Source organism: Rutilus rutilus (assembly GCF_951802725.1).
Source record: "Rutilus rutilus genome assembly, chromosome: 17".
Lineage (NCBI taxonomy): Eukaryota > Metazoa > Chordata > Actinopteri > Cypriniformes > Leuciscidae > Rutilus > Rutilus rutilus.
In genome coordinates, this window is record NC_140230.1 from 29536271 (window position 1) to 29559802 (window position 23532).

Here is a 23532-nt window from a genome sequence, read left to right on the forward strand (position 1 = left end):
GATTAATCCTTGATTTGTTTAAATATTACAAGGACAAAAGTGAACGAATGAAGGATGAATCTCTCACAATAACATACATTTACAAAATAGGCTGAATTTTTTTATTTAATGCTGAGTTTAAGAAGAATAAATGCTGTAGAAGTATTGTTTGCTAGTTTTTGTTCATGTTAAATGGTAAAGGTTCAATGTATGTTTATAGTGGTCAACCAATAAGGGTTTTTTAATGACCAATGATATGTTAAGTGGCAGATATATTACTTATGCATAATACAATTCAATGATAGTAAATCAGAAGTAGCTTTATTGCCAAGTACGTTTACTGGGATGAGGAATTTGTCTTGATGACAGAAGCTTCCACAGCACAGACAGAATGACAGCGACAAGACACGAATAATAAAAATATATGATACACAATACAAATATAAAATAGACAGTGTATATACAAGGGTTGTGTGTACTAAATAAGTATCTGAGCTGATCCAGACAGTAACAGAAGTGCAGAGGACAGACTCAATGACTGCAGAGTAAAACTGCATCAGCAGCTCCTTCTACAGATGCATGCAAACTTGCTGCAATGAAAATGTATTTTACAGTTACTCAATTGATGAACAATTGAAAACCGCAATTACGATATACATTGCATTCACAAAGCTGTCAGTAGAAATTAGAAAGACTTTTCAGATTGGATCTGTGGCAACATTTCCACAATCACAAGTGGTTAAAACATCACGTAGTACTTGTCCAATCAATGCTTCAGACCTCATAAATATGCAAATAAGTTTAACCCAATATTTACTGACTATCCAGGGTGAAGTATGAGCCTTACATTTACCCAATATTTAATTTGAGGGAAAAAAAATTCCCTCAAGATTATCAAGCAACGGTATTATTTTTAATGAAGGGTTGTAAAGTTTTTTTGGCAGCAGTTTAATCCAGTTTAAAACTGTCATTTAAAAAAAAAAACACACAAATCAAATAGACCCTTAATTGCACAAATCTCTAAAACACACCAGTCACAAAAACACATGAGCCATTTAGTACATTAACATTTTATTAAATCATCATAAGGCCGCAGAGTAGTGTGCAGACGTCTTAAAGAGAAACATATACCCCAAACGTCTTCAGAGCACTGCCCACTGAAAAACTGGAGAAAACTGATGCCCAGTAAGGCACATTTAGAAACATCTAATCCATCACCCCACCTGAGTAGTGTGCAGCCTGTCATCTGTAGAAATCAAACTATGCAATTCATGGATTTTTCAAAGTACCTTCTATGATGATGATCTGAACAATTATCAAATATAAATTCTCAATGTGAAGAATACACATCTCGGGCCACCCATTACATCCCAAAATAACTCAAATGTTTACAGTCATTACACTCAGGTTTGATATGTGAGCCAACAGACTTGGGTAAGGGACATATTTAATTAACCTGACCATTAATGACCACTTTAACATTTTGTAAAAAAAAAAAAAAAAAAAAAACTAGTTCTGTTAAGCAATAAAAAAAAAAAACATGCTTGTTAAAAAAAAAAGAAAGAAAAAAAGGATGATATGAATTTTTGGTATCTCTGCCTTAATGGCATCCAATGACTTCTTTCAATGACCCAACAACATATTTTTTTTCAAATGCCCCATCACAAGCTCCCAACAGCATACAAATTAGTAAAGAGGGGAGCGATACCTCCACCTTTCACATTCCCACAGAGAACAGCAGCAATCGGTAAACAATGTATGATCGAGTTCTCTGTCTCACAAACATAAATTTGAAATGCAAGTATGCCTTCATTCACTTGCCACACATGCACAGATCAGTTTGAAACAACTTGACCATCACAGAGTCCATGTCACCATGAGACTTAATGCAGAAGACGTTTAGAGGTTAGACGGAAACGAGACGAGGCGTGGCAAAAACAAGGTTTACATTAGCCATTGAAGGCCAGGATTTAGACTCATTTTTAATAGTGATATTTTCCTAAGTTAATAAACAGTTTTGCAGTTGCATCTTTAAAGGTGAAACATACAAAAACAATTTAAAGTGTATTTTGTCATTCGTGTCAGTCAGCGAGAATTTACTTTTTTCTTCGTCCGATTTTGCCAATAATGGGTCTCATTCATGAACAAGTAGAACAACCAATGTGTCAATTGTTCGGTTGCATTGAATGTTTCGTGAACATTGGCACATGGAATTTAAGAGGATAGTTTACATAGGATTGAAAAGCACGTATGATTCACTGCAACTATGTAAAAATGGTTTTACAAACATTTGTGTATTAAATTTGAAATGCAACGTAAGAATGGTTTAACAAATATTGACGCATTGATATTGAGTGAAATGCAATAATTTAACAAAGAATGGTTAAGGACATTCACGCATTAAATTCAAATGTAACAATTTTCTTAAGAATGGCTTATGAATTTTAACATTTAATTGAATGCAAAAATTGACATTGATTTCATGATTGTTGGCGCATTTGATTTGTTGCACCAATTTACGCAAGAATAGTTAAGGAGATTTGCGCGTTTAATTTCATGCGGCAGTTTACTTAAGAATGGTTTTACAAAAGTTAGTGCATTTGATTCAAGGAACAATTTTACTGTAAAAAGTGATCAGTTGACAACTTAAAATGAGTGAGGAAACCCGTTGCCTTAAAATTATTAAGTAAATAAACCATGCATAATTGGAAGTTATGTGAAGTTTATTTACTTGATAATTTTAAGGCAACAGGTTTCATCACTTTAAGTTAAATCAACATAACAGTTTTATGTAAAAATGGTTTTACAAACGTTAACGCGTTCAATTCAATCCAACAATTTACATAATGGTTTTAAAGTTAACGCATTTCGATTAATTGATTACACCAATTTACATTAGAATGTTTTTTACAAATATTAGGGCATTTTATTCAATGGGACAATTTACGTAAGAATGGTTTTACGAATAATTTACACTCAAATGAAAACTGAATGTCTTTCTAAGGATTCTAGGCAAAAATGTAGTAAATGTTGGACTCAAAGCAGCATAAACTCTTTACGAAGCCAACCCGAACAGAATCAACGTGATGGCCAAGAAGAGAGATTCGGCTACATTCAACAGCACTATTACTAATCCAAAGCAAATGACAACACGGCACACAGCCAGCCAATCATAAAAAAGGATCAAATACAATGTGTTGAGTAATTCATGAAAATGAGAGGCAGCGCGTTGATTATTAAAGCCAACGTTTTTACTAAGACAACCAAAGGCAAAAGGAGAACATCGGTATATGTAGAGTGGTTATTACTACCAAAGAGGCCAGTTCTGAGCGAGTTACCCGAAATGGAAGATATATAACAAAAATATCACTCCATTTGTCTGGATAACAATACAGTACATAACCAAAAGTACTAATTTACTGAACAGGAAATGCACCAGACTCACAGAGTAGTGCAGAAAACAGCGTTGCTTAAGCAGTACATCGGCCTGCTTCACTGTTTCCATCACATGGCAAAAAAAAAATCATTTTACCCTTCCCTAAGAGTCGGCCTCACCCTACTACGGGAGGCCGAATCTATGTTTCAGTCGTCATGAAAGAAATGTAAAGAGAGAGTGCAGCTTGATTCTAAGGCAAAAGAGGTTTTTAAATGGTGCCAATGGGCACAGAGGATGTTTGAACAGTCTGTCCGTCAGGAAACACATCCTTCCTGCAGAGTGGTCCAATACCGATTCTGCGAAGTGGTCAATATGTGGACCAGTTGATGAAGTTTCTGCAGCATCCTGACTTATAAAGTGAACCAGAGAGCACAGGATCAAAATGTTAAACTTTGGAGAGAGAGAGAGAGAGAAAGAGAGAGAGAAAGAGAGAGAGAAAGAGAGGGGATCATGTGACCACTAGATGGAACCACCATTACAGAAGAAAAGTCTGTGGTGCAGTAAAGGCATGATGTCCCGTGGATTCACTGGCCATGTGCGTGTGGGCGAGTGGTCTGCAGGCAGAGCGGCATTGGCGCTAAGACTTGTGCCTCTGGGATCCACAAGAATGCTGGGAGCATGCTAAGAAGCAGTCTTTTTATTGGGAGGGTGCAGCCCTGCCTCGGTGCCAATGTTGACCGTGATGTTGGTGAAAAGAGGTTGATAATCCCGGGACACGATCTCATACTCCACCGTATTCATACCGTCATTTTTCCATGTGTGCCGGGTCTTAGCCAACATGTTAAACCTGCATGAGAGCAAACATCTTAAGCAGAGGAAGTACTAGGAGATGATTTCATCATTTTAAAGGGGAATGTTTTAAGGTGCAGTCACGTTTCCATTGGGCATACGTCAGAGTCGATCATTCTTTAAAGATGATGCGTTATGTTTGGACAGAAGACGAGACAGAGTTATTTACTAAACTCATAAAAAACAAAAGTATCACAGGAATACTGGATTCTAAACAACAACAACAAAAAAATGCCAAAATTTATGAAGACCTTGAAGCAGATAGGAGGGAGACCATTAATGCTTGAATAACACGCCTACGTCTTCTTCGATTAAAAATAATGGCTAGTGCACTAGCTGGGATACACATAAACCCACCAACATCCGTTGACTTGATTTATGACTTATGACTATGATAATTTCGCAATAGTTTTAATTGCAATTAATAGTGCAAGTTTTGCGCAAATCTGTAATGATTTTGTGGGCAAAATGCAGTCCTTTCAATAGGAATCCATGCCAATGGGAATTTCACGAGAGGGCGAAATTTTTCCAAAAAAAGATTGCTCCACACTGACCAATAGCAAGCTGCTTGGTTAGAAAATGAGCTGTGAGTCATATCACACTATTAACGACAGACAATGAAGCTTTTTTGACTGTGAAATGTCGCTAACGTGACCGCACCTTTAGAACGTTAATGCACTACGGCATGATGTTAAAACACATCTTGTCAAAGTTTGGGCATTTATCAGATGCTTGTAAAGTGATTCTACCTTTTGGGATTCACTTCATTGCCTTTGTCATGCTTGTGTTTGATCATCTTATATCGGCCCACTTTTAGAGACGGACGACTGATCAGCATTCCTCCGAGTGAGACCCTGAGAAGATGAAGAATGTTAGATAGTGTGCAAAAAAAAACAGGAGACACTCAGGATTGAGTAACTGGTTCCCTTTCAATTCATGAGTGTGAATGTAACTGAGTGGCCCACACCCTCAGGAAGCTGTATTTGGAATTTGAATCAGAATGGCAGGAAGAGGAATTTACTGAATTTTATTCAAAGAACTTCAGCACAGGTAAAGATTTCCATTTCAAACAAATGCTGTTCTTTTTAATCCTGACAAAATTTATCACAGGTTCCCCCAAAATATTACGCTGCACAAATTTGTTCAACATAATAATTAGAAATGTTTCTTGAGCAGCAAATCAGCATATTAGAATGATTTCTGAAGGATCATGTGACACTCAAGACTGGCTTAATGATGCTGAAAATTTCAACATTTTAAAATATGTTAAAATAGAAAACAGTACTTTAAACTGTAACACTATTTCACAATTTTTACTGTATTTTGAACAAATAAATAGAATAAATATACCCTTGGTGAAGAGACTTGTTTCAAAAACAAAAACAAATCTTAGTGACCCCAAATTTTTAAACAGTAATGTATATAAACTAAAATTCTATAAGTGGCATTTAAAACATATAAATCTTCAAACTTTAAAACTTTTTAAACTTGTTTTCAAGCCACCATTCTAAGTCGGTCTTGACAGACGTTGCTTTTTTCGGGTTAAAAACTACAGTTATATGACTTTTAGGGCTGCGCGATATTGGATAAAACTGACATATTTTGTTTTTTTGCAATATATACTGCAATATAAAAAATTTCACCAGATGACTTAAATAGCTCTATTTGGAAAGAATTAATCATTCTAGAATGAATGGGGTGATTTGAGTGCATCCGCATAGAAAATAATAAACATATGACAAGCATAGATAAATACAATAGAGCAAAGATACATATGAAATAAACAGGGCTTTGTGTTTTTTAGGTAAGTCTAAAAGTTTTCGCTATTCAAGGAGAGAAATTTGTCAAATGTAAAATAACACTGCATAAATTAAATATAATTAATAATGATAATATATGATATGATATAATTGTATAAATTAAATATAATTAATCTTTGTTAAAGCTACAAAAGTGATTTATTATGACACCTTTGGCAACAGGAATATTAAGCTGCAGTCACTTTAACAGCCAATGCACAGATCCAATAAAATGTTACGCATCCGTTTTCTTTCTCAATTGTTTAAGTTCACTTAAGACGAAAGCAACGAGGATTTTTGCCGAGACAGGCATTTTGACATCATTTTGCTAATAATAGTATCTGTTCAGGCACAAAAAAAATGGCTCTGTGTGCACACAGAAAACAGGGAGAGTGTTCCGAATTGAGTTTTGCATCTTCTTGTCCTTGAATGCTTTAAACTCACTTGAATGTTTAAACTGACAGGACTTAAAAACAAGTGTAAACATGTAAAAACTTTGTAAACAACCCTGTGATGGTTAAACTTTGCAATTAATCCGGAAATCTCAAGCGTTCCAAACCAAGGGGACTGGTCAGTACTGATCCTGGATAAACTACGATTCCTATAACTTGACATGGCACATCCTGCGATCGTGCAATGTGACTACCGTGGATGCGCACATTGTGTTGTCGATGCTATAACGATATATCATGAATTTCTTTGTATTTAACCTGATTTTAAAATGTATAGCATAACAATATTTGATCCTTTGTGGCTGAGCTGGTGAGCCATGACTCTGGCTATAACTTAATAAAACATCAGAACACACAATCCATCCCTATAAAGCACAGTAACACACCCTCAGATGTTGACACTCTAGCTTTGAACTTGACAAAGCTAGCATAAGACAGGTGGTTCATGGCCAGCTACATCACAAGGACAGATCTCCTCCCATGCAAACCTCTCCATTAATGTACACACACACAAAGCATCCGTGCACACACTCAACCCACCCCAGCAAATAAACGCACTCGCTCACTCACCGGATGCCAATGTCATCGTCCTCACCACCCCATCCCCAGTAATTGTTTGGGAAACCGTTCATCTTGAGGTATTGATCAGGGGTCAGAGCTGACACTCCTCCAAAATACATCTTATAAGGCAGTCTGAGTGGTAACAGGAAGGGAAAATGCACAAAAATACTATAAATGTAATTATTCAGTTTAGTACAGTGTCATATTAGTTCATGTGTTTATTCAACTATAGGCATTTTATTATTACAGGGATTTTTCACATTTTTGTCTTTTATCATCATTTATTTTTGCTACTTTTAAAATATACATTTTGTGTGGGAATCCAATAAAATATATTATTTATTTATTATTATTTAAATATTATACCATTTTTAGCGAACATAACATGGTAAAGAGTAATTTTATCCCACAAATTCTTATTTATTCCACAAATACATGTGTTGTAAATTTATCTGATAGTAAATCATATACATGTGCATAATCTATATGTGTAGGTGTTGAAGTAGAAAACAGGCAAATTAAGTCAAATGAAATGCAGAGCTGAACACTGACTTGTATCCAAATTTGTCCATGGCAATGGCGGCGTGTTTTGGGTGAGCGTCGCAGGCGTAGGTGTTACGGTCGTCCTCGGGAATAAGGTCCACGTCATGAAAGAAAAGACAGTCCCAATCCTCCTCCCTCATGGCCTCACGAAATCCCACGTTCATCAACTTTGCTCGGTTAAAGGTGTAATTACCAGCCTACACACACACACAGAGCGTCATTGTTATGACAATTTATAATAACAAGATACACAGACTCAGCAGTGCATAGATTTATACTCATAAATATGGACTGAATCTATAATGTGGTCAGGATTTTCAGAGACGAGATTGAGGATTACGGTCTAATCCTTGCCCTCTTGATAAGAGGTGGGAATATCAAAGTCAGAGACACATATGAAAGGAGATGATTTTCTTCTGATAGTAATCCACTGTTTTATAGTCTATAAACAGTATTTATTTGAAATAGATTTTTTTGTAACAATGTAAAAGTCTTTTCTGTCACTTTTGATCAATTGAATGCATCCTCCTGAATAAAAGTATCAATTTCGTGTTTGTTTTTTTTAAAGTCTGATTACAACAGCACAAAACATGTGTCCAAATAAAAGTTCAACTCAACTAGCACAAATGGGATTTCAATCTCGTCGAGCCTCTCAGGTCAGGAGCAAAAACAATTCTATTCAAAACTCTGCAAACGTTTCATGCCGTTCATCTATAATCCTACATAAAACTGTATTAACCTAGGAAACCCACAATAATAAATCCAGACATCGAAGCTCTGGAAAACAGCTCTGAATCTGGCACACTGTTGCATTAGGATCGTCGTTCACTAAAATTGGAGATCAGCAAGGGGAGAGCAAAAGACGACCAGCGATTGACCTGTCAGAGTGAGTTGTACAGGTTTGCATCTAGATTGACAGATATAACATGATAAAGTGATTACAACAGGCTCTGGCAGGAAACAGCAGGAGGCACGGTTGAGTTGTATCGCTGCATATCTGATATGTAACCAAGCAACAAATACATTTTATACACCATGTGAAACTGTGAGAGCACGGTCTAAAATGAACACTCGCCAAAGTGCCAAATGAGAATAAAAATTTGCTTTGGTAACCAAATAATGTACGGCTTAAATTAGGGTTTAAATGTAAGAACGATAGTCTGACCCTTGTTGATGTGAGGGAATCAAAATAAATATACTACCGAAGAGATCAAACATTTTTCAGAAGGGTTTGATTGACAGTTTCTGGGAAATGTACCATTAGCCACTTAGCTATGAAGCCTTTTTCCTGAACAAAACTAACTTGCAATGTTTGCTGTCATTTCACTGAGAGACTATGTAATGCTGAAAGTGACACAATGACCCATAGACTAACTATTTCTTGTTGGGGGGGGGGGGGGGGGGTGGGCTTTTTAACCATTTAAAAAGCGATTTCTGCATCACCAAATAAAATGACAACAATAACAGACTGCAGGCGCACCTGGTGAATGATATAGATGCCATAGTTGAGCTGCTGTCGCTGTAGGAAGGGATGCAGATAGTAGAGGAGGAACTTGAGGTGGTGCTCCCTATTTCTGTGGGGAATGATTACTGCAGTGCGATGGCGTGGCTCACAGTTTGGTGGCCTGTAGCGCCCCCCACGGACAACAAGGGGATTCTTTCTCTCAATCTCGGCAAGTGTAAGCCCAGAGGGGAAAGTGACATGAATAGGTCCACCTGAACATAAGAAAAGAGTGTGAACAATGTATTGACTTAGGCCTAAGACTTTTAATAAGTAAAAAAAAAAATATATATATATATATAGTAGATTTACATTACCATTGTTTATACTGAGCCCAAAGTTAGTAGACTGTAAAAGTTTAATTACAAAATTACAAAAAAAATGGAAAATAAATAAAATAGAATAAATAAAATAAAATAAAATAAATCAAAGAGTGCGTATATTTATATTACTAATATATTTTTTATATAAATTTTGGGTGTTTTGTTTTCTTTCTTTTTATAAAAAAAAAATAATAATAAAAAAAAAAATAATCTCTGTTATTAGGAGGAAGCTACCAGGCTATTTATTACAACTAACACACTGATATGATGCATTCACAATAGAGAGATCAGAAACTTGATAACACACTACTGAACTCACCAATCAGAGGAGACTGCTTCGGGCAGTAGGGCATGTCCTCTTTATTAACAGGAGGGCCTAAAAGGGAGAGGTTGGCATACACATCCGTGTGGTTGCGTGCGACGACTGCATGTCCCGTTGTAGGATCAGGCTTCCGGAAAATCCGGAAAAAATATGACACTCTTTTCTGGTAGCCCTCTCTGGAGAGAAGAGCCATGACCACTAACTGGACACCCAAGAACATGATCAGGTAACGCCATTTGGACTGCAGCGTGTACATGGTGACGGATACGTACAGAGGAAGTGCTGCACCACGTTTGAGAGTCAGATGAACAGTCTGAGTGAGCTTAGGTTTTGATAAGTTTGATTAACGGAACTCTACGGTGGTCTCATTCCTCGTATCTCAGATACTTCAGAGTCTAACTCTTATGCACGCAAACGGAAAACAAACAAAAAAACAGATATGTCTTGGAAAGCTATAAGGCCTGGAGATGTAAACAAATGAATCTTAAGGACTGGATCAGATATGTGGAGTAGAGGTAAACAACAGTTGGATGGAATACAAGGCACTTCAGATGTGGTGGATGAAATGGCTAAGGAGAGGTATCATTTCTTCAAACAGACGTTCAGGCCTGTTGCAGGTTGAATTAGATTTGCTTTGCTCACTGGCAGTCTTTAGCCTATTAATGTACAACTCCAAAGGGAAACTCCCAGTGGTCCTCTGGTGTTTTCATGATTCAATGATCTACTAAGCTTCCGTCAAGTTCCACCAAAGCCGTAGGAACTGGAAGGTTGTGTCCACTTGCTGGAAGGAAATTGATTGTTTTGTTCCCAAAGGGTTCTCAACAACAGCAGCAGCCCTGTATAAGTCTCATGGCCCCTACAAAGTAAAGCATGGGGGCCAGAGAGGTCCAGGGTACTGTTTTGTAGTGTATTGGTGTAAGATAGTGAGTATGTATATGTGTCTTGGATATGTAGGAGGAGGAAACAAGGGGGGAGGGATGATATCCAACACCCCCAGCTATTGTCTCATTCTGTCGCTGTGCAGGGGGAGGGTCCAACACCCCGTCCAACGCCAGCTGGTCCAATGACAGGAGTCAGTGTCTGAAAAACAAAGAGGAAGGCATGAGAAGTGACCTAAAACAGAGGCTTTACAATATGTTAAAATTGTTTATTTGCCTCAATACTAATTCACTCATGCTTCTGAATGATAAGGGTAGCATGCTAGTTTGCAGTCAGCTGTAGTCTGTGCTGTGTGTTCAAGTGCAGCTTTTTGGTCGAGACGCAGCCGACACCACCATCGGTTTTCTTTGCCGCTAGTTCTTTGAAGTCGGCTTGGTGTGTCCCAGGCTTTAGAATGATTTCTGAAGGATCATGTGACTAAATAATAAAGACTGGTGTGTTTTGTTGCTGAAAACTCAGCTTTACCATCACAGAAAAATATATATATATTAAAATAGCAGTTATTTTAAATTGTAATAATATTTCACAATATTACTGTTTTTGTCTGTATATTTGATCAAATAAATGCAGCCTTAAAGAACAAACTCTCAAAAACAAATCTCACTGATCCCAAACTTTTCAACTGTAGTTTATATAATATGAATAATATAAAAGTACTATTATTTGTATTATTAATAAAACAGGAAAAATTGAAAAATACATTTTGCACCCCATGTACAACTGTTGGAGAGCAAACACTACCAGCTTGTGTCGCTCCTCCCTCCACTGCTCTAAAATGTGTTTAGAAGAATAAAGCCTGCACTTGGTCATGGCTGACTTCCCAGACACTGGCCTTGTCCAAGGGGAAGAGGGCAAACACCCTCAGCAGGAACTCTGTAAGATCGGTCCCGAAAGCCACACACCCCTGCTGGGAGTTCTGTCCCACCACTACCAGGATCACACATTGGAGGGGGGCAAAACAAAGAGACCTGGGGCTTCAAACAAGCTTCATTTAATCTTCCTGACACAGTCTGGTGGATCTGTGCCTACAAATCAATTACAGCTCATTAAAACCACCACTCACAGGCCGGTAATCCTAATCTGGGGAATGGCGCAGGGATTAGTGGATTGGCACGAGGGGAAGAGGAGGCGACGATGTGAGGAGAAGAGTCGTCTCTTACTAATGTCATCTTCAGCTGTTCCTTCTCACACTTTTGGTAAGGCTTCAGTGCTTTCAGGAAGAATGAGAGATAGGGCTGTCACTTTTGTGAAAAAATCCTGTTCGATTTTTGAGACATAAGTGTTCATTGAATCGATTACAAAATCGATTTTCCATGTCTAAAGACGTTTCCATTTTAAACGCCAAATATGGGCAAATCCACGGACAACTAACAGGCATTAGGATGAACGTAAAGAGGGCGCTTGAGATGCGCACAAGTCAGCAAATATTCCTGATGATTTATTGCCGTGAAGTTTCGTGCACAATGACAAACAGGTGTGCAACATTCTCGAAAAACAATAAGCAGAGTGGACTGCCATAACATAAATGAAAAACACTACTGCAGTCTTCAACATGGCTGTGTTTACGATTAGAAATGTCAAACAAATTTCGCCTACGTAGGCGATTGAAGCCCGTAGCCCGAATCTGTATCTGTACGCATGAGACTGTCTGCATACCAGCAGAATTCACAGTTTTGTTGTAAAAAGAGACACATTATGCAGAAGTATAATTTGCTGTTATGCGTGTTTGTCAGAGCCTGCAGTTGCTGTGTGACGCGCATTCGCTGCGGGCGTATCGTGACGCGCTCCGAGAAAAGACCGTTAAAATCGATACCCTATTTTCGTTTTCGAAACTTGCGTTGGTTGGTCCGATAGATTGTGCAATCGATTTTCGAACGTAAAGTGACAGCCCTAATGAGAGATGGTTTATACATCTCTATGTGATGAAGGAAGATCAAGGAGAGGAAAAGAGAGAAGCAATAGAAAGCTGGAAGAGATACTGTAAATGACATCATTCCACTATAGTGTTGTCACGATACCAAAATTATTGTTTCGATACCAAGTCAAGAATTGCGATTTCGATACTTTTTCGATACTTTTCCTGAAAAGGGAGAAACACTCTCAAATATCATTGCTGTGCTTTATTTTAAAACCGGGACAACATTCTAATCATATAACACACTAATAAATGAACATATGAACAGCAAATATATTAAACATTTGAACAAAATATGAAATATAAAAATATAAAAAATTAATTAGAGCAATGACATTCAAGGTAAAAAATTAAATAAATTTAGCAGCATTATCTCAGTTATCATAAGAAACATAAGAGTTACCGGTAATAACTTTATCTTGATTCTGAACTTTGAATAAAAATATGAACAGCGATTATATTAAACAATGTTTAATATTGGTAACATATGATAAGCCTCATTGGTGATATATTTGACATGTGGGGAGAGAGTTGTGGAAGGCCTATACTTCATGTTAAATATAAATATATAGCAGCAAAGACAACGTCGGCAGTGTTGACGGCAAAATAGGCTACAGAATATTTCGTTCTGTATTGAGAGGTGCAGTATTTGAAAATCGATAATATTTTTTTAAATTACATTTATATCTGCATTTATGTCAAACCCTAGAGACTTTCAAACATCAAAATGTCATTTATTAATATGTATTCATGTCAAAATGACATAGAAACATCTTTTCCTATTCTATTTTGCCTGGAAACGCTTACAACACGCTTGCGTGTCGCGTGAAAAATAGGCGTCGGTTCTATTTCTAGCATGCACGCGATAGCTCGTGCGCGCGTGTCACGCAGGCAGTGTGCTAGCTCTAACCTGTTAACAAGGGAGCCGAAATAAAAACGGACACGCCACGCAGCTGAGACGCTCACGCCACGCATCCAGTGTGTCGCCGGCCTTACAAATCTGGAAGGCGGTCATTCTTAGAAGTATCGATACTAATAAATTTAGGAATCGTGACGTTTTTAATTTCCGAGAATCGCGATACTTTTTAAGTATCGGTGCACCGTGCAAGTTGCAACACTATTCCACTATAGTAAATATAGTCAGACTCAGAGAGCATGAGGTTTGACTCAACCTCACCCATTAGAATGGACATTAAAGTTATTTTCTACTCTACTTTATGTCTATGAACTACATCAATGTTGATTACCACTAACAACCATTTAAAATAAAATAAAAAGAAGAAAAAAAAGAATATTTTTGATATTTAGACCATTTTGATATTTAGACCATAACAACCATTTAAAATAAAGAAAAAAGAAGAAAAAAAAATATATTTTTGATATTTAGACCATCAGCACAATAAAATCCCTAAATGTCGTCTTGCTTCTAAATTCGTACCTTTTAAAAGAGAAATTACATCTAAGTGAGTCTCTAAGAAAAATGTCAAAATGGGGTCAACCCAAAACCAACCATTATATCTGTAACTAACTACACATTGTCAAAAGGAGATTTTGATATGGGTTAATGAACATTAAAGTACACAAAAGATGCTTAATATCTAGATTAGCATTACTAAAATAATAATAATTTTCAGTTCAGTAAGTGAGATTCATTATGTTGACTCAGTAACCGCTGAATCTTTCAGTGAAAGACTCATGATACTGATTCAAGTTTTATTGGCATCCTTTTCTCACCATATTCGAATCAATATATGAATCATAAAATATGATTTCTTGGTACTAGATATTCTACTAAACCGGTTTCCAAATTCATTTTTAAAATGCATATTTTTCTGTAGTAATTGACAGTATGCCAGATGTGGGACACACACATTAAATTGAGAATAACCAGAATATTGCTTTAAACATCAGTGTATAACCTTCAAGTGATGCTCTGACACAATCTGACTGGCAAGATGACCATATTTGAACCCAACTCAAATTTCATAATCTTTGTAGCATTAATGATACCAAAAATAAAATAATTGAATAACCTAGAGGCACTCAAGAAAACCAAAAAGCTTTCTGGGAAGTGTAGTCAAGCGTAACAGGTCTGTAGCTTCTGGACTGGAACAAAGTCGCAGTCTTACTAATGAACTAATGGAGATGGGAAGAAAGATGGACAGGTAACCAATATTAAAATGGAATAAAGAAGATGGAAAGAGAATATTGTGTGCTTTTCTTGCCGAAACATGTCGCACGGACCTCCTTCCATTCTGGCTTCAGATGGACAGCAGTGACATGACTAACTGCACCTTCACAAGCCAAGACACACCATCTTTTATCTTCTTCCCTTCACTCCCCTCACACAGCAGTGATCCATGCATCTATACAAGTCATGCACAATGTACCATGCCCAAGGGCTTTAAAATTCTTTTTATATACACACTACATAGACCACTAACAAACACAGTATAATGGGCAGATGAATGGGTATAAAGCGCATTAACATAAACATACTGAGAGATCTTTCCTGCTGTGCAGCCCGTGGCGACTCGTGTGGCTTTGCTCAGCAGAGAAAAGTGAAGAACTGCATGAGGTTTATATGAGGCACCAATATTCCGGCTTGACTGAATAATGAGACTGCATCTGCGCTAGCATCTAACAAGACTATATTAACATCAGCCAATAACTGTGTGTAATTAACATAAGTGGACATTCTTTTTAATGTCTGTTGTTCTAAAATCTAGCAACAGACTTGCCATTGGAAACTGCATGTTTTTTAGGGCTGGGCGATATGGCCAAAAAAAAAAAATATCACGATAATTTTTTTTATATCAGTCGATATCGATAATCATCACGATAAAAGTCAAATCTTTATTTCTTTCAAGTTTAAAGGCAGATTTTTGCTCCTAAGTGAAAGTTGTAGAAACCAGAGCGTTAATTGTGGTTTTAAACTACTCTTTATTGTCAGAACATATCAGGACAAACACTTGCCAAACTGGTGAACATTTCACAAATCTGAGGTAGAACATTCAAACATTTGTCATTTTTCCTTAACAAAATAAATATCTTTATTGGACAATTAATTTCTTAGTTTCTGCATGTGCTAATTTTTATTTGGTAAAACGTAATATTCTGACTGTTTGAGTTTTATTAAACTTAACCATTGGTCATCCAGTATCATGCATTTAGATCATGATAACCTCACTATCATGGCAAAATGTAACTTTATGGTTTCTATGGTATTTGTATGACAAATAACAGTAGCCTAAATACATTATTAAATACTGTAATTATATTCCATCAGTCCTTTAATACATCGTCTACATTAATAATATAATACAATTCAATATGTATATCCCCAGGGGCGTAGTTTGTGGGGGGGGGGGGGGGGGGATAACCCCCCCAATATTTAAATCTATGCATTACAACCCCCCCAATATTTATACCATGATCACAATATCAGGAGGCATACCCAAACTTCAACCCCACCCAATGTTCAAACCAAATCTACGCCCTTGTATATCCCACATTTCATGGTGCAGTTAATATTACTAGGGTAAACGTTACAGTAAATCCATGGTAAATGATGGGAATTTGTAGACGGAAAAGCCTTCTGACAGTATCGTTGTGCACAGTGTTTCTCCTGTTTGTCAGTGTTGTTTCATCTGCCTTTAAACTGGTTTAAATCACTGAGACATTGTGGTGTTCGCTGAATTCAAGCGCTTCTCACTGGATCTCGTGACGAGAGCGATCAGAGTAAACGCATCTGCTCTAGTGAGCTCGCGCTGCGCTGCTGTTTGGACTTTGAGCCGAGCGGATAAATGGTCCGTGTGGCGTGCTGTTCAAATGAGTTTCGTTCCGATTTTGGCGCATAAACATTATCGAACATTTATCGAACTCTTGATATCGTTTTATCGAGAAAAATTATATCGCAATAATTATCGTTATATCGCCCAGCCCTACATATATTGTGAATTGTGCAAAATAATTTCATATATATAGGGTAATCTTATATATTAGTTCATGTATAACCTTATTTTTATTTTAAACTAAATGTACATTATAAATATTTATATATTTTGTAGAATTTTACTGTAGCAAATTAAATGTATTATATTTTAATTAAATTAAATTTCACTGTATCAAATAAGATAAATGCATTGTATCAGTCATTGGCTAACCTGCTCTCTTGATCATATCAACAATACCTACATAAATCAATACATAATAAAAATCTGGATGATTGATTTTTACATATAAATATAAATAAATAAATAAAAATGCCCTTTTATGAGCATTAACAATCTGTTTAGAAACATTCCCTGATAATTATTACTAAGCATAATACTACAAGTTCAAAAAGAGAGCAAGTATTATAAGCGAAAGGAAGAGTGAATAAAAGTTAAGAGGCTTCAGTCAAACCATAAAAATTCTTAGCCAAGTCAGCGAGACAAATGAAACGTTGGCTGGAGCTATACCGAGCATCTGGATCCCATGTGTTAGATTATGAAACCGGTAAGAATAGTCTAAAGGATTTTGTGAAGAGGGTTGGATTCCCTGGATCCTGCAGCCTGCTGTCAATCAAATCTTAGAGAAAACAATCCCTCGCTCTCCTGCTTCATTGTCACAAAAGGTCAACGGTCAATCTATCAGCCAATTCACCAACATCTGTCCATGTATAGCAAAGCATGTCCCGCTAAAGCCTAGAAGATCACTCAAATACACACCATCTGTACAGTAAGCTACAGAGAGCGTACAATAATGTAGCACAACCCAACACCAGTATGTAACTTCACAGTGCCTGACTGGCAGTACTTTTCAAACATGTCTACAAAAGGCAGATTGTGTCACAAAAGTCTTAAAACAACAAACCGAACAGACATCCGATGCTCAGCAAATTTGTTCAGGTGCTTGTCACCCTTATTTGCTCATTACTATAATAATAAAAGGTTAACAACAGAGCCCAAACTATTAGCCTAAATTCAATTGATATTTATTTTTAGATACAATAATCAACACTCAAATAACAAATTGTATGCAAACATGTAAACTGCATATAAGGCAGTTTTTGCATTAACTTCTAAATCTAATTATAAAATTATGTTTTTACTTTTACTTTTAATAATCATTTACACAGTGGCTGTTATTTTGATGACAGATTTATTTAAACGTGCATTAAATAATCAAGCTTCACTAACAGATTAAGTAAAATACAATGAATAGCCTATTTAGGCTAATGTAGTCAGTGCATGGGTCACTGACGAATAAGGTTTTTAGATATAACTATATTTGAAACCATTTTTTAGTTTACCTAGGTGTTAACAATAAGATTTTGTGGTTTGTACAATCAATTAACACTGTTTTTTGTCATTTTTTACAAGATGGAAAAAATTTGTTACCAAAAAAGTCATTCGGTTTTAACCACTGATTTGAAAGTTAAAAACTGATTTGACATTGATGTTGAGATAGTATATAGTGTGTACCACAGAAGAAATATTAAATAAAATGATGACTGATCTCATAAATGTAATCATTTATTGGACTACTCTAAACACTCCAACATATTCAAGTAAAACATTGCACAGGGAAAGGAGAAAAGAGTCTTATCTGCTTTATATTTGTATTATTGTAGTTCCTTTAGTTATTAAAAACAATATTATTCCATTTAAATATTTACTATATCAGTTTTACCGAATGACCTTTTGACGCTTCAAAATCTTTAAAATACCTTTATATGTAGTCAAATATAATTAAAACCTTTTGGATTCAGTAAAAGAGATCAAGTTGTAGGCCTACTACCTTACATACTTTGGATGTTATATATTTGTTTTTTTTTATTATTATTAAGGCCTTTGGACAAAAAAAATGACCCGTCACGTCATTGACCCGCATATATTTAGCGAAACAAGAGTTAATTTCTCTAATGAACCAACTTGCCTGAGGTAAATGTAATGCTGTTGAGCGATTACATGAGATATGATACGTTTCAGTAAGTTGTATTGTATCTTTCAAGATATCGGTATCGTTCATTCATGTTTATCCTGTAAGTAGTAAGAAATGACGCACGATTGACAAACTTTACAACCCTTGATTTCAAACCATGCTGCGCTATATTCAGTTGCCCACTATGACATATTCACAGCATTTTTACTGTGCTGTAAGTAAAATTAGTGCTACCTTGTTTTTATTTCTTTTTAAAATATGGTTCAGTGTGCACAATCTTACCAGATTACTAAGTGCCCTGTTGGTTACAGTGTTTACTTCCTTTTTATTAATATTTTTTAAACATAATTGTTAAATTATAGGTGTTTTATAAAAAAAAAATTGTAAAAAAAAAATAATAATAATAATAATACTGTAATTTGATTACAGAATCAAGAAGTTGGCATCTAATGTACAAGTCTGTTTAATTTATAGATATATTTTTTTATTTATGTCTAATTTATTACATTTTCAGGTACTTCATCCACCACTGCCCTAAAGCCATTCCCATTTCATTTGACAGTAGGAAGACCCATGCAGTGTTTTCATATTATATGAGCTCATACCTTTCTTTTTTGATTTGTGCGTGTGATTTGAAATAATGTCACCTTAGGGTTTGGGGAAAAGTCTTCAGCACATTGTGGAAATTTGCATCTTGGTGCTTCCAACCAGAATGTTAAATGCAATATCCTGAAATATTTGCATAAAAAAACACAGATGGAAATCCCTGAACATCAAATGTACGTGGCACTTCCTGATCAAATTCCAGATCCAAAAGTACGAAAACTTAAATTAATATAATATAAAATGACAGCTGGGCACAAATGGTTTCACAATTGCATGTGTAAAAACAGGCCTGAGCTCAAAGTACATCAGAACAACTAAAGGGAAAAAGGTCACTCTTTAAGGACTATGGCATTTGGCTGTCACAACTTTAACTCGGTCAAATCCGGAGCATTTATATAACATCTCTGCACATAACCTGAAGGGAAAGTAAGAGCCAAGCATGCCGAATCCAGACAGACTTGATGCAACAGAAAAAAAAGGATCTTCCTTAAAAATAAACAACATACAACATCAGAGTTGTTTGTGTAAGCTATGGGTTCAAACGAATCAAGAAAAATCAATTTCCTGATCCGGGAGGGCAGCGGGAATAATAGTCAATGGTGACGCAGACAATCATTTGTAGTGCTAGAGGATTTGGTTTGTGCCCGCAGCAAGAGTACCAGGAAATATTTTCCCTCAGCTATATTACTCGGCTTACTAAAGCTGCTTTTAATGTCTCACATGGAAACAATGAGGGGAATCAACTGGAATTTATCAACGCATCAGTGGTGAAAATAAGAGGTCCATTTACAACAAACTAGTTGCTTTTTTATCTAAAAAGGCTTCATCTTTATAGGCAGAATGTTGCGCAAATGTCGACGTGGCTTGATGCCTTGCCTTCCTAATGTCCATATACTGTCTGCGAAGGAAACACGTTGAAAAGCCTTGGTAGAAAACATTCCAGTGACTCAGTAAACCTGGATCTGATGATCCAGTAATTGAACAAGCAAGCACCATAAAAAATAACAATAAATCACAGTACAGCCCTGCACATGGTGTACAAGTACACAAAACCAAACTCTACTGGGGCTTACTAGACTTAAAATGCATCTGGTTGATGTTCAGATCAGATCAAGATCTTCAAGACTTTTTCAAAACCTAACACCTTGTACTTCTTTCCAAAAGTTAGAACGTAATAGAGCAAGCAAACATCCGGACTCCTCTGTAATGTCAATGTATAAAGTAGAAATTATCTATTAACTCTCACTCAACAGATATCATTTCTTTGACCATGATGGTTTAAAATGATTCAAAAGCTAATACATATTTCACTGACCCATTTTGGATTTCGCCGTTCCTGCTTTCTAAAAGCCTTACACGCCACAAAGCTACAGGGAGAGCAAAGCCTAGAGAGCAAGCAGAACAACCTGCTGCTGCTTGGATCTGTAACCAAGCGATAAGATCCAGGGAGACTAAAAACGGCAACCCATTAAAAAAAAAGTCATGGTTTCAAAACAAAGCAGAGAAATGTATTATCAGGAATAGCTGCAGTGTGCAATAAGTAAAACAGGACTAGACAACAGCTTTCACCAGAGAATAACAACCACACATTCCTAGTGAAATGATGATACAAAAATAATATTACTTTCTAAATTAACAAATCACACAGGGCTTTCTTTCTAACAGTTCTGTCTGGTCCTTAAGCGGTTCATGAATCACCTGCAAAGGAGCACAAACATCATGAATTCTTAAGCCTCCTTATCACAGTATAAATCACCTCTTCCTCAAAGGAAGTTCAAAACTCTTAAATACATTTCTTTCCTTATGACGCTTTACAAGAAATATTTAAAACAGACAAATTTAATCTACTCACTGACTGTGATATTTACCTAAACCGTTCCGCCAAAGGCAAACTTTCAACAAATGATTTAGGCAAAACCTTTCTACATTGCCAAACACTATGAATTTGCATGACAAAATGTCTGTAAACTGTCCAGAACAGGTTTTTTTTTGGGGGGGGGGGGTTGTTTAAACAAACAATACACACAAAACAAAACAGATGACTATCTTCTTATAAAGTGTTACTAACGTTTCTCTTCCCTGAAATGCAGATTGATCTACTTTAAGTAGGGTGATACTATCTTGCGCAATCATGTCATGAGAAACCAGATATCAGACTTGAAACTGAACCATTTCAATAGTAGGCTACTAAACAAATCTGAGATTTTGCTACAAAAAAAATTAAATAAAAACTGGTTATTTAATAAAAAGTTGCTTATAACACCACAATAATTTGATCAACAAACTGTTATCTTGTTCTGTTGAAATAGACAACAGTAAAATTAAAAGGCAAACTGACAGAAACAAAAGTGTGTAAATATGGAAGCATGTATTATATCATATTTTGTAGTAATGGGAAACACAGCAAGACACTACACAGACGTTAGACAGTCACACAGGTGAATAACACAATATTATAAATATAGTAACACTCATAATTTGATTAGACTATATTTTTTTAGATAATTAAAAAATATATATCATTTTATTTATGCTGTTCTTTAGGTTTTGTTGTTGAGTTCAACCAATAAATTGCACCATTTGGTGGGTTTCTAAAAAAACACACACACACAAAAAACCCCAACAAAAGTAAAAAGCAAAACAACTAAAGTATTATAATTTAATGTATTGGGTAACAATTTAGAATAAAAATGTATTGTTAGCTCTTGCTAGATCAGGAACCTTATTGTAAAGTATATGCATCAATAACAACAACAACAAAAAAGATAATTATATAATATTTATATAGTTTATTGATCGTTATGCAAGTTTTGATAAAAGTGGAACTTGTTTAAAAATCTAAGCGGTAATCTAATAAGAGGTAGCTGTCGATTTCTAATAGACATGAATATGTATCAAGATAAATATTGAATATGTGACAGTGGTGCGTCGTCATAATTGTGTTTAACAGTCACAGCTGGATATAATGACACACTATAGCCGCTGAGGCTGATGCTGTAGGTGTTGTCAGGGCGCCTGTAAAACGCAAAAAAGTCGTTTCCACATAAACATGGGTTTTTTTTAGACCTCAACTTCAGAGGAAACGATGCTGTGAGGTTAGCTACAGCAGGCTAGCACAACTGGGGCTTCTCACATACTCACTAACCCTCCAAAAGGTGAGGAAATTACACTTCAACAAAGCCCAAACGAGGAAAAAAAGACCTTGATGCGAGACTTTAGAACTTACCTGGTTAAACTCGGACAGTTTGGTGGAGTATTCCCCCAGATATTCCGTTCCTCCTGTCTATTTGTCTGACTTCGTCGACTCCGACGGTTGTCCAGTCGGAGTTGAAAGCGCCCAGCATGCACACTTGTACAGGAAGTGATGCGCGCTCACGCTGCTATGCTGTGCTGTAGTGAGCGTATGTGCGCGCACACTAGAGCACTTCTCTTTTTGCGTAGTGAGGGTTGAAACACGTTTTATGTATGAACACACATTTTACCACGCCCTCTGAGTTTTTGTCCCGTTTGTCATTAACCTTGATATAACACTCGTCTGCTTCAAATAGCTACAATCTATTCGTCCATAATCACAGCTACATGAATGTAAAATAGTTCCTCTACTGTGGTTTGCAACACTAATAAAGAACATGGATATTTTAAAAGTGTGTGAATATATTAATAGATTTACTTGGAAGATGTACAAAACTAGAAAAGCCAGGCTACTTTATTAACTCTTGTCTTGTAAATCCTAACTTTTTTACACAATCTTCCAACCTCTGCTGTGTCACCTCAGGATGATCATGTATTTTTGTGATTTCTTTCCTGTAGCTCATTTCTAATTGGCTAAACTGATGGTGTTACTCAACCTATTTTACAACACTTGTATGACATCAGCCACCCACCATTCATAAATTACTATGTCGTCATCATTATTTTCCCTCATGCAATTGAGATAAGATATTTAGGCCTATACTGATAAAAGCAGTATAGCAAACAAAGTTATAAATGAAGTGTGACAGCACTGAGCCTTAGTCACTACAAATAAACTCCATTAGGCTAATTAAAATACAATTAAGTGCCAATTTTAGATGTTTTTTAGATGACCTTGGCGGTGGCAAGAGATACTCTTTTGCATCTCTGTTCCAAAACTGCTCAGACCTGTTGAATCTGTGGCCTGTTTCACAAAGCTGGTTTCAGTCGCTACCCAGGTAAGTTCAAGATAAGTTTGAGCAAACTCTGGTTTTTCAGGCTCAGGAATGCGGATTGGTTTTTAGCAGGGTTCGTCGCCATGGTAACTTACTGATACGGCTAATCTGCTCCGGAGCAGGTTTTATTCTTGGTTAAGAGATCGCAGACCAAAACTGGGCCTGTCAATTGTGAGCAAAGTGTCATGTATCTGATGCAATGAAGCCACTTCCCCGGTATCTCTCGCTCCAAATTAAAGCAGTTTATAGTGG

The 23532-nt window shown here is 36.3% G+C and overlaps 1 protein-coding gene across 1 annotated transcript; it reads right to left on the minus strand.

The window, feature by feature from the left end:
• Window positions 1-918: 918 nt before the first annotated feature.
• LOC311275936 (beta-1,4-galactosyltransferase 3) lies at window positions 919-22482 on the minus strand. The gene is made up of 7 exons (XM_084385284.1): window positions 22320-22482; window positions 9703-10785; window positions 9040-9275; window positions 7569-7756; window positions 7026-7148; window positions 4954-5058; window positions 919-4202 (listed from the first exon to the last, which is right to left on the minus strand). Exons 2-7 carry the CDS (start codon window positions 9959-9961, stop codon window positions 4037-4039), a joined length of 1077 nt encoding a protein of 358 aa, XP_084241410.1. The 5' UTR covers window positions 9962-10785; window positions 22320-22482; the 3' UTR covers window positions 919-4036.
• Window positions 22483-23532: the final 1050 nt, after the last annotated feature.